Source organism: Ptychodera flava, chromosome 7, assembly GCF_041260155.1.
Source record: "Ptychodera flava strain L36383 chromosome 7, AS_Pfla_20210202, whole genome shotgun sequence".
Taxonomy (NCBI): Eukaryota; Metazoa; Hemichordata; class Enteropneusta; family Ptychoderidae; genus Ptychodera; species Ptychodera flava.
In genome coordinates this window covers 43,997,341-44,016,745 of record NC_091934.1, presented here as the reverse complement: position 1 = coordinate 44,016,745, position 19,405 = coordinate 43,997,341, and the positions used below count along the sequence as shown (strand labels likewise).

General features: G+C 34.7%; 1 protein-coding gene across 1 annotated transcript in view; it reads right to left on the bottom strand.

Moving 5' to 3' along the window:
* LOC139137642 (arginine-glutamic acid dipeptide repeats protein-like) overlaps window positions 1-19,405 on the bottom strand; it is a 165,344-nt gene that overhangs the window by 124,454 nt on the left and 21,485 nt on the right. The window contains 1 exon segment of the mRNA XM_070705841.1: window positions 15,163-15,576. Coding sequence (XP_070561942.1) covers window positions 15,163-15,361 — 199 coding nt within the window. The 5' untranslated portion in view covers window positions 15,362-15,576.

The following is a 19,405-nucleotide window of genomic DNA, read 5'->3' as shown; positions in this document are numbered from 1 at the left end:
CCATTTATATAATTTCACACAAAGATCACGTTCACAATGTTACTAAAATAAAAAATTACTGCATGTGGATATGTACTGGGTAAGATGACAACACAACACTTTCAGTAATTATTGAAATGCGGTTATTTTCAAAGTTGGGGATAACGGGTGCAGAAATTGTGAAAAAAGATAATACAGCAAGACACTTAACTTGAAAATTCATTCAAACGATGATATGAAATATTGCCTTCAGACACGTACCTAGTATACCTTATCAGTAATCACATGTATTTTACACATTTTCCAGAAAGCTGTTACTGAAGGTGTGTTTTTTTACAAAGTACGGTTACACTGAGTCTCGGTTGTGTCAGATTCCATACATCAATGCTTGGACAGAATGTCATCAATTACGGCATAGCATTGCACTCCATTTTGTCAATGAATTTGGCATTACCACATTTATAAATAGATAATTTTGGTTGTCCTTGATGAAAAAAGGATTTATTGAATATCTAGTTTGTATAAGCTAAATTAAGTTGAACAGAACAAATAAAATTAAATAATCATTTACATTTTCTGGCCTTATTAACATTTTTGTAATATTTATGAAATTAATACATTTTCCAATTAAACCAGTATTAATTAAATAACTGTTACCATCTATTTAGTATGCAAATTAGTCTGCAGTCATCTTAAAATCCACAATGATATAATTATTAAAATAAGTTATTATGTCTAAGATGCTGTACTTGGTTTATTTTAATCAAATACAGACAATGATCTGTCTATGATGAGGAAAGTTCGCACCTCAATATTGGAAGACTTAAACTTTTGCTGAAACTTTTCATGAGGAAACAATAAACCATTCCTTTTGAAAATCAAAATTTGACAGAAGGGAAGCAAATTACCTAATATATATTTTTTGACACTTGAAATTCAAAATGGCCACCATCTATGGGAAAAAAAATCAAGCTATTGATTTTCATAAAAATAAGCCAGTTAAAACTTTGGTTACTCCACAAACATCAAAATGAACTCTAAAAGTTGTAGACCAAAAAAAGAATTTCAAAAGTTTGAGGTCTGAATAAGCTTAAAGGCCCATTCTATCTAACATGCAAAACAAGATTATGGAAAATATCATCAAAAGTTATAACTATTGCCGCTGTCAACAACCTGAAAGACCCTTACAAGCCAGCTTGCAAAGAACAAGGAAAGTGAGTGGTTGACGTTATAGTGGTTGGTGTGGTTTCAGTAACTATGGTAGAAGCAAAATATAAAATCACAATTGTTTACTTCAGGCAGAATGGTGTAATTTCCTTAGGCTGGATTCCTTAGGCTGGAATAAACAAAATTAACTTGTCATATCTATCAGTATGGGATGTGTTTCTGTTACTGTAGGTCTCACAAGATTTAAGCCAATTGATTTGCTGAACTTATAATTCTTATTATTTCCAAACAGCCAATCATGTAGATCATTGGTCAAGTTTCAGACTATGCTTAAGTTGCTGTAAATAATGCTAATCTACCAATCAGAGATAACCTTCCAAACCGCTGCACATTGTCTATCATTGTATGACAACATGGTTCAATTATTACCACTGATGACACCATGGAAAGGTCAGAGATGTCATTTCTGTTGAGTAAATTACAATAGCAACCAACATAGCACAAATATATCACAATCATTTAGTCTTTTTATTTACCTTTTTCCTATGTAAAAGATACATGAACCGTACTCTCAGAGTCGATGTCATGTTGCTGCCAAAGACAACACATAAGGCCAGAACATTCAAGTTGCTAAGCAACAGTTGCCAACTTCAATATGAGATAAACTCTGCAGAGAGAACCAACCTTCTTGTCTGTGTCATGCTCACCAAGGCTATTAAACCAAAGGATTTAGGTTGCTAAGCCACTTTTGCCAGTGGAGACAAGTTTATCCCTAAAAGTACCGCCTTTTGTGGATCAAGTTCATTTGAAAGAGATTTGATTACACCCATGGATTTCTTTTCACCTTGACCTACAGAAAACCATAAAACAGATTGTCATTGAGCATGGATTTGACAAGAGTGATTGTTGACACTTCTGAGCACAAGATAGAATACTGAAAGTCAGAAATACTTGGATTAAGACCAATATCACTAAAACACTGAAATTTGCATGACTTAGTTGTAGTAGTAGGGGCAGCCGTGTACTGAGGCCGTTCTCTGTCATTTCACACCAGCACATCCCCCCCCCTGGGTTGGACTATTAACCCTTTGAGTGCTGAAATTGTTCCCACCAAAATTTTAGTGCAACATTTTTACCAATTTTTATGAATTTTTCCGTAATTTTTTGATGATTTTGCACCAAATGGTCATCACATTTCATTGGGTACAATTTGTTATTAAACTTTTGACAAAAATCTGAAAAAAATTGACCGGGGTATATTTTCTAAAGGTGACAAAAATTGACTTTGGCGCTCAAAGGGTCAAAGGAAATAATAAATAAAAGCCATACTCTGTCACTGCACTTGATAAAAGTAAATGAGATAACAGCTGACTTTGTACAAAATACACCCTTGAGACGTACAGGTATTCACTGCATTGCATCCAATGTGTTTACGATCACATAAAACTGTCAATATCACCAGCTGAAGACAGTAGCAATGAAAAATCCTCACCCTGCTGAATTTTTCAAAGTTACTGGACACGTTTTAAAGAAATTTAAACCTGGAAAATAATTGAAATTATTTAATAATGTTACAAAGAAGTGAACATTTTATAATAAATTGTAAATAAGGTTTACTGTTAACTGTTCACAAGTTAAAACTCGCATACGATATTTCCCAGTGCAATCATTAATAGACGCTAAGCGGAGTTTGTATAAACATGCTACAACCTTAATCATCCATTACAGCATTGCCTGTCAGCTGTGGTATGCATAACAAAATGTACATGTGCTTGTTTACCTTAGCAGCATATATAATCCTATTAATTCAAAAAATGTGTTTCAACACATTTCAGAAAACATTTTGATCTGTTTATTCTCTTACAATATTCTCAAACATGACGCCAATTTCCCAATTTATAATCACTTTTGTACATTTTAAATTCCCTAGCCTGTAGTTAAGTCTGGTAAATGTTTTACAGTAATGACTTTTACGATATTTCAACATTTAAATTTTGTTTTCAATATTTCGGTTAAATTGTGTCATAGAATATGGTTGTTTCAGAAACGGAGGACAAAACTGTCTGCATATGATGGAAGCACATGAAATGATAACAATACTTGAAAAAATATACAGTCTTCACAATATAGCAAAGTCATCATACCTTTTTCTTTTTGTACTATTGAAGACTTATGGTATCCTTTTGAAATATATCAACAAAATGCAGTTGATAATGTAATGTATTGAATAAAATATACCTCGTAAAAAATAAACGTCAAAGTTAATAATATGCTTTATAAATTATATAGTTTCCAATCGTGGGAAAAGTTCATCTTTCTTTGACAAAGTGGGCAACTGAAAATTGAAATAAGTCCTTGGCAGTGTGTCAACTATCAGGTTTTCTATCAGCTTTATCAAGAAGCAAATGGACTACCATAGCTGAGCACAACTTTCAAAGGAGAACATAGGACTGAAATCACATAGACATGTAGTCAACGTCAATTACCACTCATGTGAGAACCAGGGATTGTGAACTGCTGCTAAAAAAAATAGTACGTTTTATATTTAATAGTTTATTTGGCTGATACAAAGATATTTAAACAAATTTTAATATTGATTCAAAGAGTTCATGCGATAAGACAGTTCCTTGGACAGCTGATAAAATTATGTGAATAGATTGTACTGTAATTCTCAACACTCATTGGCATGGTGTGGTACATGTACAGTAAACTACATATCAGGAATTGAAGTAATAAATTATGAGGTACTACCGTCTATAAATGTATTTTGGGGCAACTTCCTCAAACTTTTAAGAGCAAATTGGTGTATTTGTATTCAGAATAGATCTCAAGAGTGACTCTGATTCATTGAAAGACTGTACATAGTATACAAACCAGCTCAGCTGTTGATCAAGCATTGGTATCACATATCTGGCAATATGCACATGTGAGACGCCATAATTCAACTTTTTACAAGTCAAAGTGATGCCAAGTCACACTTTACACCACCAGGTCACACTGATAATGTATTTCCAGTAACGCAGCAGCATTTGATATCGTGCCCTGGGGCAAATTGCAACAATAATTCTCTGACAACACTGCATGTTATCCTGTCAGCCAAACAGCAGATCTCTCATTAATATCATACATGTCCACTGTAAACTGTCACATTACACAAAGAAAGTAGCCTAGAAACACATGATGTGAAAGAGAGTAGAAAATGTCTAATGAGCTGCAAGAAAATTTCATTGTATACAAACATTGAATACTACATTGCTCATATTTAAAGTGTACTGAGTCAGTCTTTTGGGAGACTGTTTTATTCAAGTATGTTTTAGCATACAAGCTGACTGCTGACACATGCTTTGATACTTTATTTTTTTTATAATTATTATTCAATCCACCATCCAACAGTATATACGGTAGATACACTGCAATCTACAGATGAAGTATTATGGCAAACTTTGTCCTTCACTCTCCAATTTATTCACATTCTCCAAGTTACACAATACTTTGCTGGTCTGCTCCTTGAAAAAATTCATCTGAAGCTTGTAATGTCATGTTTTTGTGAAGATAGAAAATTCAATTTATCCCCAGAGAGTTACCATAGAGATAGCAGTTATTTTGAATTTCAAATATCTATAAACTCTGGGTGATTTGTTTCTCTAGTACAAAATTCCACAGTGATCTCTGGTCTTTAGTATTGGATATGAAAAAGGATGGTTTCAAGCTTTACAGAAAAACAAACAATTGAGCAAAATTTTGAAAATTTTCAGTTTTGAGGCACACACAGTTCAAAATGATCGTTAGGTGACTTTTAACAACTGAACATTGACCTTTAACGAACAGGGTCAACACACAATGACTTAATCGTATTACAGTTTCCTTGAGGAAGAAATGACTTCCTGACAAGCGCAGTCTAAAGAATGTCGCTCAGATCATGTAAACAGATCTAACACCTTTGCAAATGTTGTTGTGATGTAATGTCCTTTCAGTAATGTTCAGTCTGCACGTTCTCATGAACCACTGGCTTCTTCAAGGCAACAGCTGAACTCATTAACACAACTTTTGCGTAACATGATGGAGCCATAACAAAGCACTCGCTTGCAAGAATAAGTCAGCACAACTCTTAAAGGGCCAGTAGCTGTGGCTTTGATAATTTCTTCCAGCTTTTTATTTGAACCCTTTCAGCGCCAAAGTCAACTTTTGTCACATTTATAAAATCTACCCCAGTCAAATTTTTTCAGATTTTTGCCAAAATTTTGATGAAAACCTGTGGCCAATGAAATTTGACGTCCGTGTGGTCCAAAATAATAAAAAAAATTATAGAAAAATTCACAAAAACTGTTAAAATGTTGCACTAAAATTTTGGTTGGAAATATTACGGCACTCAAACGGTTCAATGTCAAATGCAGTTTCTTGTTATATTCAAAGCTTGGTGAATCATCTGCTATTTAGCTTGTCAACACTACCTGTAGAAATGAACTGTTATTACGTTAATTCTAGTCCGGGCCAGAATTCACTTGTCAACAATAATAATGCAGTCTACACTAGTACAGGGTGAGTTGGCAAGCTGAATACTGTGTATCTCAACATGCTTTGGGAAATAGAACAAGGAACTGTAGTTGACATTAAAATTTAAAGCAGTGAAAAAAATAATCAAAAGTTACAGTTTCTAGGACTTTAAGTTTTTAAACTCACAGTTTGGATCTGTTTGGATCATGTAAGTGTCTTCATGTTATCATCATGAAATTTAGGTTACAAAATGAGAAAATATTGATTTCTCCTCTTGAGAAGGATGGAACAACTTAATGGAAAATAAGGAAGCAAACTGCAAAGTATACACATGGTAAGATGATTTAACTCACATTGAGGTTAGGACTAATAGGGTCTAAAGGGAATCATTTACTTTCAGCTATTTGTCACAATCATCCACACATCAAGGTTGCAATCCAAATGATCATACCACAATTTAAATACTTTAAGGTAGTATGTGCCTCAAAAGTGAAAGACTTAAACTTTCGCTCAAACTTTCCTTAAGGAATCTTGGATACTAGAGCAACAAATTACCCAAGATTCACCAATATTTGAAATTCAAAATGGCCGCCATCCCTGTGTTAATTCTAGGAAGAAAAATAAAATTTTTGAATTTCGAAAAACTAAGCCATTAAAACGTTTTATTACACCAAGAGCTTTAAAATGAACCCCCTCAAGTGGTATATCAGAAAAGAATTGTAAAAGTTTGAGAGTCCAAATATTTGTCCTCGAGGCCCGTTCTACCTTAACCCAACAAATCTTGCTTTAACCTTTGTGAAGTGACACTTTGAATTTAATACTCATGACTACCGAATTCTACATGTAAAAAATCCACAATGAAATATGTCTTGTTCAAACTTGAGCACACACCTTCCTCATTTTAAAAGAAACAAATGCTAAAACGACAGAATTGTGTCTTGTTGTTGCTGTAAAACTCACATTTAGTATTCTTAGTCCACAGTCTGTCATTAAAGACAAAGTTACTATAACTTTGATGATTTTTTCAATGGCTTTGTTTTGTGTGCCATCTACACTTGTTCTACTTTTCAAAACATGTTGAGACAAACCCCCACTATTTAGCTTGTCAAAACAGCTTGTGTATTTATGTGTAAAGTGTACAGTTATTATTTACATGTTTGAGTTTTTAGTCTGGACCTGATTAGAACTTGTCAACAATGCAGTCTACACATTTACATGTACATCCTGAGTTGACAAACTGACTACTGTGTATTTCAACATGCCTTTGGGAACAGAACAAAAAACTGTAGTTGGCATTCAAACCAAAAACAGTGAAAATAAGCTCTTTTTGGTATTTATATCAATACCAAATATGAGCTAAAAATCGTCAAAAGGTAAAGCTATCCAGGCTCTATACTTACACGTAAATGTGCTACACTGTGAAAATTAATACAAATTCCGTAATTGCTTTTGAACCCTGTGACATTGAACTTTTTTAATATTCTTCTTGGTGTTTGGGGATTTACCATAATATAGCTGTTGGCCAGAGTTCAAGTAAAGTCTTAAGGGGATTACTTTCCAGTGTTGCAAACTTGTGTAGATAATTCAAAACTCAATTGTCATTGCATTCATTGTTTATCTATTCAGAATGTTCATTCAATCAAGTAAAGTTATTTATTGTCTGCCAGGCTATATTAAATTTCCACTGAGGCAAGTGGAAATTTGCAGGTTGCATTGTCTTCACAATAGCTTGGAAGTTTCTACACAATTTTGTATTGACCTATGTAAATTTTCCACCAAAATTTTTGTGCAAAATTTTACCAATTTTAATGATTTTTTAATAATTTTTGACAATTTTTGATCAAATTTACATTACTTTTCATTGGTAACTATATTTGATCAAAATTTTGGAAAAAATCTGAAAAAATTGTCTGGGTTACGTTTTATAGAGGCAGCTGACTTTGACGCTCAAAGGGTTAATGGTGTAATATTCATCCGTTTATCATAAGAATATATTGTTCCCATAAGACAACCCTCGTCAGTGAATTTGTCTGGAAAAATTTGAAAATGATTTTTAAATGATCTTCTGGAGATAGAGAGCAGGAATGACAAAAGATTTATTAAGCAAGACTTCATGAGTTTCAGAAAGTGTAAAACTTTGCACTGATAACAACTCATACAAGCACATTAACCATTTCATCACCATGGTTTGGCCAAAGCCTATTGATATCAATGGTTAGTGTGTCCCTGATTGCAAAGAATTGGTGGTGAACATAGTAAGGGATGGACCATTAGATCTTGTGAGGGGGTGGTCAAAATCAGAAAAAATTTTCAAAGCAAAAAGTTATGAAAAAAAAATCTTAAAACTAGTTTGCAAAATAAAAATATAAAATAAGAATGCAAAAAAAATCATAAATCTGACAATTTACTTAGAACAAAAATAAGCACATCACGACTCACTTGAAAAAAAACAATTTCAAAAGTTTACAATTGTAAAAAGTTGTTATCACCCCCACTCTCCCAAGATCTAACGGTCTGTCCCCAAAAACACACAAACCCATTTGTCATCTTGACCTTCGAAAGAAGGTGTCATTGTAGAATTATGAAACATTTATTTCATTGATCATACATGCAGGGTATTTCACACAAAACTGCGTAGGCATAGTGTATGGAGTGACTTGACCACACTGAAGGGACTTCCTACCCTTGGCATCCTGGTCTACCCTTTAAAACATCAACAGATGGTACAACCCGACTGTTTTCCTAATGAAGTAGATCCTAATACACAGGGCATTAGGTTGACAAGGTCAAACATATGAAAGTCCTAATTAGTAATACCTGTAAGTGCTATTTTGAATATCAATCTATCAAACTTTGTGATCAAATCCTTAAAATATCCATGGTCAAGCTATAATGTAGATGATCTGAAATTGTGATAAGAGAGTAAAGATGGAGTTTCAAGTGAAAGGAAGTGTTTATGAAGACGAGGAATCACAAGGCAGTTGATTTATGTTAAAGGCGGAGCCTCCCTTTAAAAGGACGCCAGTATGGCGGCGTTCACTGTGTAAGTGGACACCAAACAGGCAACACGCGGGCACACGTTCCAGAAAATGCAACTTTTTAGTTTTCCCCGGCCGCAAAAACACAAACAGACTGCCAAGCGGTCAGCGTGAAGTTGCTGCCGATCGAACTCTGTGGTTGTATTCAAAGTTTAACGCGACTGGAAGACAATTTTTTAGGAAATTTGAGCGTTTGTGGAGGGGAATCAATGACCGTTGGCGATTTGAACCGACCGTCAATCAAAAGCTTGCATAAACTGTGTTTGCAGGATTAGCAAAATGTGACAAAAGGTTGAGATCAGTTTCTGTAATTAATGTTATAGAAATCAAACATCGTACTGGCCATGTGTTTGACTGGGAGGAGAACTCCACTAATGCGAGAACCTGGGATTGAAAAGTGCGGCTTAACTGAATTCCAATGAATTGTCATAATTAAGGCAATGAATCGTCATGGTTTAGGCAATGTGTTGTCATCATTACGGTCAAACAGCACAAATTCTTGTATACATTATAAGGTTGCTCTACAGATGTAAAACGTAATACACGATACTACTATTAAGATTACTAAGGAGTGGACCATTTGATATTGGGGGGGCGGGGTGAGGTTACCGGAAAATTTTCAAAACAAAGATTTCCAGCTAATGTCAATGAAAAATACAGCCAGAGAAGGTTTGACAAAAAAAAAGGGGAGAGTGGAAAAAGAAATGTACAGTGGATCCCCCAGGATATCAAATGGTGCACCCTTAATGCATTATGGCCTGAAAAAACTTGCCATTGATAATTATTTCAGCTTATTGTGGAATTAGAGCCATGATCAACATTTACTCTACGATTGGGTGTTAGTAATAAAAGTTGAGAAATTTATGTTTAGTGTCAAACATGAACTTTGATATAATTCCTGATTTAATGTCAGTATTTTCATATTTAGGATTATGCATTTATCATGTACCTGGCTAATTTGATAAATGTATTAAAGTTAACTGCTATATTTAGCAGCTAATGTTTCAGTATTTTTGGACACCAAGGTAAATCACTTTTAATCTAATAATTTCATACTTATCAACATTGATATTTTGATGACTAAATTCCATGCAAGATAGAGAAAAAAAAATTCAGTAACTGTGTCAATGAAAATGTATCAGGAAGGGTTATACAATGCTTTGCTAATGCCATCATGACTTGTCATATTTTTTTTAGCTTTTAAAGATGAACATGACAACTGCAAACACAGCAACATCTATTAGAAGAGGAGACTACCACCATCCAACATCTGCTGTTCATCATATTTGCATAACTATATTAATACCTGAATTTCATTACATTAATAATCGCAGATACCTTGCGCCTTCCATGAAAACAATAAAAATAATGAAAACTCTCGAAGCCGAATTTACTTTATCATGAATACTTTCATCAAATTAGCGCTTTAGTTTAATATCAAACATACATAACACAAAAGATATACACTATTGGGTGCTGAATTATTTATAAACGCACACTACTACAATTACATGCAGAACCCATCAATCTTTTCCCCTTTGATGCTTTATTTGCTCTTCGGCTTTGCCGTCTATTAAACAGAGGTTGCCTGATTGCCGTCACTCGGTGCTGCATTACCCGATTGCTGCTTCATAATATCCACGGCTAACTACACATGCCACACATATTCATCTGCTTGCTCTAACATCAGCACGTACACATGATCAAATGGAGACACACTTTGCTGAACAAAGATCACAGGAATTTGATATCATATATCTAATGGTTAAGAAATTAGATAGTCATATTTCCTTAAGAGGATATGTTACCATAGCAACCATATACTTAGCGCCCTAGATATTATGGTATTTTATTCTATGTTTCATAACGATCTTGATTCGAGGCTATATTCAAATTTCATTCTATTTTCCTGAGTTCCATTACCTGAGTTGAATTATTCACACGAAAGGAGAATATCATTTTGATAACCTGGAGGTCTACAGTATCATTTTTATCATTGCCCAGTGTACGACTAACTTTCACTCCATTCAAATGGATGACAGCGTTTTGACTTAACCCCGGGTCAACATTTTATCTCAATATTCCCGCTTAATTCATACGAGGTTCTCACTATGAACATGGTGTCATTCAACGACTGATTCAGAATGTAGTCTACCGCAATATACAGACAGCATAAGTCATATTAATCTCACTTTACAAATAATTGGTTACAGAACTCTAGACTCATTCACACATCTGTATTAATCCTCAGCAATCTTTATCAAAAATGGACAGAAACAGAAAACTCAGTTTCATTACGGAGCAAAGAAATATTTGATACATTTTTTCCATCTTTTGCTCTTTCCTCGATCAATATTTGGCAATATTCATTTGATCAACATTAATTTAAACAAAACAATTCCAATTTCCATGATATTTTATTTCATAGTCTTTCTTCACCCTGTACCTACACTGCATGTTGAATTACTATCAATGAATCAATGCATGTGTAAAGGTATAGTGTTATTGTTGACACAGGAATTCTAGTCTGGGCAAAATTGAAGTTGTCAATGATAACAATGTACACCACATTCTGGTATACCCTTTTCTGCCGAGTCCATATTTCACCACCAGGTCAAGATGGTTAAAATTAATGAACACAACGTATTCCATGATGTATTTAACATAATACTGTAATTTGAAGGCTGTTGAAACATAAATACTGTAAACTTAATTTATTTTTTACAAAAGATGCTATAACACTACCAAGCCAAGTGGGTGAAAATACGTCATTTTTTGGCTCAATACCGCTTTATACTGATTGGCTGTTGGGGAAGTGATAAAGTTATTACTGTCTGGCAGGAAAAGGAATACTGATACTACCAGCAGTAGTGACAAAATGAACACCATGAATTTTGACACCATTTAGGAAGTAGCAACAAAATGAAAACCATGAATTTTGACACCATTCAGGAAGTAGTGACGATATGAACACCATGAATTTTGATACCATTCAGGAAGTAGTGACAAAATGAACACCATGAATTTTGACACCATTCAGAAAGTAGTGACAAAATGAACACCATGAATTTTGACACCATTCATGAAGTAGTGACAAAATGAACACCATGAATTTTGACACCATTCAGGAAGTAGAGACAAAATGAACACCATGAATTTTGACACCATTCATGAAGTAGTGACAAATGAACACCATGAATTTTGACACCATTCAGAAAGTAGTGACAAAATGAACACCATGAATTTTGACACCATTCAGGAAGTAGAATGAACACCGTGAATTTTGACACCATTCAGGAAGTAGTGACAAAATGAACACCATGAATTTTGACACCATTCAGGAAGTAGAGACAAAATGAACACCATGAATTTTGACACCATTCAGAAAGTAGTGACAAAATGAACACCATGAATTTTGACACCATTCAGGAAGTAGAATGAACACCGTGAATTTTGACACCATTCAGGAAGTAGTGACAAAATGAACACCATGAATTTGACACCATTCATGAAGTAGTGACAAAATGAACACCATGAATTTGACACCATTCATGAAGTAGTGACAAAATGAACACCATGAATTTGACACCATTAATGAAGTAGTGATAAAATGAACACCATGAATTTTGACACCATTCATGAAGTAGTGACAAAATGAACACCATGAATTTTGACACCATTCAGGAAGTGGTGACAAAATGAACACCATGAATTTTGACACCATTCAGGAAGTAGAATGAACACCGTGAATTTTGACACCATTCAAGAAGTAGTGACAAAATGAACACCATAAATTTTGACACCATTCAGGAAGTAGAGACAAAATGAACACCATGAATTTTGACACCATTCAGGAAGTAGTGACAAAATGAACACCATGAATTTTGACACCATTCAGGAAGTAGTGACAAAATGAACACCATGAATTTTGACACCATTCAGGAAGTAGTGACAAAATGAACACCATGAATTTTGACACCATTCATGAAGTAGTGACAAAATGAACACCATGAATTTTGACACCATTCAGGAAGTGGTGACAAAATGAACACCATGAATTTTGACACCATTCAGGAAGTAGAATGAACACCATGAATTTTGACACCATTCAGGAAGTAGTGACAAAATGAACACCATGAATTTTGACACCATTCATGAAGTAGTGACAAAATGAACACCATGAATTTTGACACCATTCATGAAGTAGTGACAAAATGAGCACCATGAATTTGACACCATTCAGGAAGTAGTGACAAAATGAACAACATGAATTTTGACACCATTCATGAAGTAGTGACAAAATGAACACCATGAATTTTGACACCATTCAGGAAGTAGTGACAAAATGAGCACCATGAATTTTGACACCATTCAGGAAGTAGTGACAAAATGAACAACATGAATTTTGACACCATTCAGGAAGTAGTGACAAAATGAACACCATCAATGTTGACACCATTCAGGAAGTAGTGACAAAATGAACACCATGAATTTTGACACCATTCAGGAAGTAGTGACAAAATGAACACCATGAATTTTGACACCATTCAGGAAGTAGTGACAAAATGAACACCATGAATTTGACACCATTCAGGAAGTAGTGACAAAATGAACACCATGAATTTTGACACCATTCATGAAGTAGTGACAAAATGAACACCATGAATTTGACACCATTCAGGAAGTAGTGACAAAATGAACACCATGAATTTTGACACCATTCAGGAAGTAGTGACAAAATGAACACCATGAATTTAGACACCATTCAGGAAGTAGTGACAAAATGAACACCATGAATTTTGACACCATTTAGGAAGCAGTGACAAAATGAACACCAGGAATTTTGACACCATTCAGGAAATAGTGACAAAATGAACACCATGAACTTTGACACCATTCAGAAAGTAGAATAAGATAATACTTATAATGATGTTCCTCTCCACAAATGTGTAGCGAGTGTGATAAAATTTACTTGGCCGTTTATAGGGGCAAATCATGAACTGTAGATTAGTGGACACATATTTGGTTGCAAACTAAAACATACTTTCTTTGGGGTTCTTAATAGTAAGTGATGGTGAGAGTGAACACCCTAGGTTACTAAAAATTCACACAAAATTTCTTTGTATCAACTAATATACAGTCTTGCTGCCATGAGAATGTCCATCAGAAAGTAACTTTTGGTGCAGAGTATTTTGATCGGTTTGTAAAATATTATTTTCCTGTTCTACTCCTACTATCACATCAAAATGTAATGTGTTCAGCTTGTTAACACTGCATGTTTGTGTATTAAAGGGGAAGTTCACATGGTTGATTTTTACATACATGTATAAGCTTGCTTTGGGATCACTTACTCCCTAAAAGCTATTTTCGCATTTATAACTTGTGCAATTTTTTACAAAAATGGACAGAAATAGTGACAAAAGTTGCAGTGTAGGGTAATGTATTTTAAATCACAGGAAAAAAGCGCCAAGCATGGCGCTTTGGTCATGTGATATGGCAGGGACCATCTTTCATGTTTACTACAGGCTGTGTGTATTTGTATAACTATTGTTTATGTTATGCAAATAAGCATGGCTTGGTGTGAATGTGAACTTTTGCCACTATTTTCTGTCCATTTTTGTAAAATATTGCACAGTTATGAACAGCAAAAAGGGCTTTTCAGAAATAAGCGACCCAATAGCTAGCATATATAAAAAACCTAGCCTTGGTGACCTTCCCCTTTAACACTGTACTGTCCAATTTTATAGTTGACAAATGCATTCTAACCAAGGCTAAATTTAAATTGTAAACAATATCAATAATGCAGATTGTATGCAATGTGTTGAATTGCTTTTTTAAGCTACACCAATACATGTACTTCAATGGCCCTGTGCAAGAGTAGCATATCCCCTGTGTTAAAGCATGGGAGATACGCCCCTCTTGCACTGGGCAATCGACTTTATATCGGTACATTGACATGCTGTACTTTAGGAAGAAAAAAAATGAGTAAACATTCCAGTTTTGTGGAAGAAAATTAATTAAACTATTACCAAAAGTTCAAGCTATTTTCCCTTTAAATCATGCAAAATGTCATCAGTTTTTAATCTATTTTATTCATATAATTGCAACGTGAAATATTAACAAAATGGACAAAAAAACACCATCTTTTGACATTTGCTTGTTTTTGTGTCACATGAAAAGAATTATTTCTTATCACACCATGTCACTGGTCACACTAGCTCTGCTAAAGCTCAGCTTGTAGTGTAAGACATTAACACTTTGAAATCATAAATAATTCTGAATCCTCTCCGGAAATTATGTCATCAAATAATTTACCGGAACATGTTGAAACTATTAGCAAAGTTTATCAAGATGGTCCAAAACTGACTCATTTCAGCTTTAGAAATGGTTAACTTGTAATGTGAAATAATTTTACTACTGCCATTGTCACACAACGAGGTCTAATTTTTTTCTCTTTATAACAATGTTGCCTGATTTCACTTACCTCCTGGACGATATTTCATTTTATCATCACTGATATACAAGATAATTTCTCCTTGCTTGTTCATGATGGTTTTCCCTTTTCTGACTTTCTTTCCACAGTAGGAGCTGAGCGCCTCCATTTCCTCAAACTCTCCATTTTCAGCATTGCTCTTCCTGCGACGTTTGCTTGGTGACTCTTCTGAATCTTTCTTCTCCGTCATTGCTCCTCGTTTGCAATCCAAAGAAATGCACAAGGATATCCGGTTCACCTGAAGATTGACCCTGGATCCAGTTCTGGGAGTCCAAAGTCTGGAAATAGTTCGTATGGATGAATTTGGAGTTTACATAAGTATACAAACTCGATTCTTGCTATATGACGATTGTGCGATTAGCATGTGTTGATGACAAAAAGTCGATTCCTGCGAAGATTTTACACCTGTAATAAAAGAAACATATCCATTATTAAATTTTTGATCATTTTGTACATGATGAACATATTTTTTATTAACCTTTTTAAAATATGGCCTTCGTTAAGTTCAAAGAATATGTATAACTTTACACTGTGTGTGATAAATTTCAAGGACGCAATAAAAGAAAATTTCACAGTCGTTCAAGTCTGATATTCGATACAATCTGACATAAATCTGATGTAGAAATCGGTAAGTCTTTTACAGAATTGTGTTATGATCTTCATTTAAAAGACCAAACCATCTTTACATCGGGTTTCAATCATATTGAGATTTTCTAACCATAATACAAAGTAACTCACTACAAGGTATTGTACATACATGCATATAAGTGGTATTGTACATACATGCATGTAAGTGTTTATGATACACAGTATCTCCTGTAAATCATAACAGAAACAATAGATAGAAGCAAATTTGCATTTATTTGTATTTTCATGGCATGACATCATGGTAGACCAGAGATGCTTTTTGTAGATTTTGATACAAGAATACATGTAAATTTCCCAAATAATATCCTGAAAAAACAAAACACCAAGTCAAATATAGATTGCGAAACTGAAACAATTATTCAAATATCGTTTCCGCAAATGAATTCACTGTATCATGAAACACATGTATTTAGCCACTGATTAGAGTTGATACATCAATTCAAGGGAACAATAGCACCGATCACGACAGTAGGTTTGTTACTAAATATAGAAATGCGTGCACGACACTTGCTGTTTACTGACGTCGTGCTGGGTTTTCAAGGCTTGTGTTTTATATTGGGATTTACTTTAGGAAGAAAAACAAGTAATCAGCTTGGTTTTTTGGTAGAAACCAAAAATAAAACAAATGTGACCAGAAACAACTGTCTCATTAAATCATTTACATGTATGAACCCTTTAATGGAGAAAATTCATTTTGATACATAGGATACAGAAGTTACTGCAAGTGAAATTAATGTGGATGGGTTTCAATGAGCAGGACGCTCACAAACTTGTGCCATATATTGTATCTGACATGGCATTCACAACTAGTTTCCGGATAACGATTGAATACCTGCGATTAATTCACATACAATGCATTCTCTTGTCAAAATGTGCAGGTCACAAGCTGAAGATAAACTTTACTGATAAAAACATCATTGGGCTTTGGAATCAATACATTATTAAGAGATAAAACATTGGAATTTCTTATCACAAGTGTGACAAGAGAATACAACAGTGTTTTTAATTCAGTCCAAATTCTCCTGCTGCACTGAACAACACAATAGTGGAAATGAACCTTGCCGATTTAATTACCGATAGGTTGCAGCCATACAATTTTGTATCAATTGATCATAGTTCAGCATTCACACGTAAATATCTACTTACACATGCCATACATGTGTATGACATCATGAAATACATCATACTACTGTATGTGTACACAACAAAAGAATTGTTATTAAAAAACGTACTTCAAATACCTGAATCAACATAACACATCCCCATCTGATCAAACTTCATATGCACACTGATATAGATCTGCAGCTACTGTAGAAAATATGAGTTTACCAATCAAACCCTTTAAAACCTCTTTTATAAAGCTGCATGACTATTTTCAAAATATAGAAAGTTATTTGTTTTTCATCATAAGAGTCACAGACTGTAAACTGCTGGACCTATATTAGAGAAAAAACTACGCAATGCAATCTAGTTTGTACAAATCTCCTGAAATATGAATAAACTTGTATCTTATCTTGGGATATCTCTTTACACATCCTTTCCCCCTCCTTTTTCACTCTAAAATTTTACTCACTGCACTTGGTGAAAATATTGTTCTACAAGTATATTTCAGCAACATATTAACTGTCACCATGATACCACACAGCACGATTTACAGCCATATGAGCCGCTCCATAGGTGTAATACATTTTGGGATCTGTTAACAATTCTTACACATTGCAGTGTCTTCATGCATGATAGGGATTAATTCAAGCCTAATTCTTGGATGAAATAACATCTACATTTAGCGGTACCATTTGCAAGGGCTTTGAGTGACAGTACTCTAACCTGCTGATCACCGATTTCTAAAATATCTGTAAGATAACATCAGATTACGATGTACTGTACCTACCCTACAAGCTGAACAGAAGTCACCGTGTCTTGAATTGTGAGGTTATACATGAGTAAACATTGCCGAAAAGCGCTGCGTATCGCAAGGTAATGAAACATTCCTGACTTAAACCTATCTTGCCTCAGCAGTAAAATCATGGCTTTAGGGTGTACACACAGTAGGCTTTGTTCTCCTATGCAGTACCTCAGCTTGGTTCGTGTCATCTGTTCGAACACTATACATGTAAGTCATTGAGGGATATAAACAGTTCCCATTGAAAAGCGGCTTTGAAATAAGTGAAATGTACCTTATTTAGCCTTACCTCTGCCCATCAAAGCCACACACACACACTACTTAATCATTAACACGCTAACCTGAATGTCACAGCGTACATGTCCATCTGGCCGAGACAAAACATTGAGAGCAATCGGTCCAAACCAAATTATGATTACCATTTGAAAGAACTTAAAATCGCGTATCATCAAAGTTTGCTTACAGAGTATTTTATCAGCTGATACTTGAGCAGTGGCAAATAGAAGTTTGTCTATTCAATCAGCAAGGGTTCCTCCGTGACAGTCATCACAATCAGTGACTCAAAACTGATGTGAATTTTTAAAAATTCTACACAGTGGAGAGGTTAATAGCAGATTACCCAATGCAGCTAAACAGTCCACGTTATACACACTTCAACTAAAGCGTTAAGTCAAAGAAGTACGGTGTGTTTCACACAAAGTACTCATGTAATGTACATCTTAAATGTCAACTGAAATGTTTTGTGCCACTGATAGTGATACTGGGAACAAAAAGCATTAGAAACAACTTACATCTCTGAACACTAATATTATTAATAACAAAGTACCGTCATTTATACAAGTATCACTATAAAAGGAAACGTTGAACGTTTACTGGCACTCGACACTCACAACTGAAATTACCGACATCAAGTAAATTACTCAGGTTAAAAACTGTATTTACGTTATTCCCATACCTTTAACAACTGCTCGTCAATAGAAGCAGAACGCCAACCACCTTCACACAGCAAACTCACAAAGGAGTTGGCTTAAACTACAAACCAATGCACCTATTATGTACGGGTCGTGATAAACTCACTCTGAAAGGTTGAAGGATTGTAAAGCCAAACAAAGCAACTTAACTATGCTCCGTTCAAGTACCATGCACGCACAATAGCACACAGAGACGCACATGTAGGTAAAATCATCCAACATAGAATTCAAATTTACAATCCTAAAAGTTTATCTCCTTCTCACCCAGGAAACAAACCTGTTCTCCTTATCCTTGCAATCTTACCTAACCTTGTTGACCGAGATTAGAACTCCCCAAGTGCTTAATGCTGTGAAACAAATTACATTAGTTCAAGAGACAAACACGAAAGTGCTTATCTCAGACACACATCGCACAGCACTATGCCGATGCTAGATATGGTAGGTTTGTGCCGCTGTCTGGTAGACAATAAAACAGAGTGATCCATTCATTGCCACTCTGTATAAATATTCTGCCGCAATGTCCTCACTCTATCACTCAATTTAGATGGTACTTGTTATACATGTACATGCTCACCGCTTTATCAAACTAGATATTTTCACCTTCAAGCTGTTCACAGATGTCTAGTCAGCTTGATCAATTTTTCAACAAAAGCAGAGCTTGCACAGACACGAAATCTCAATAATCCCAATAATATTTGCACATTCACTGATG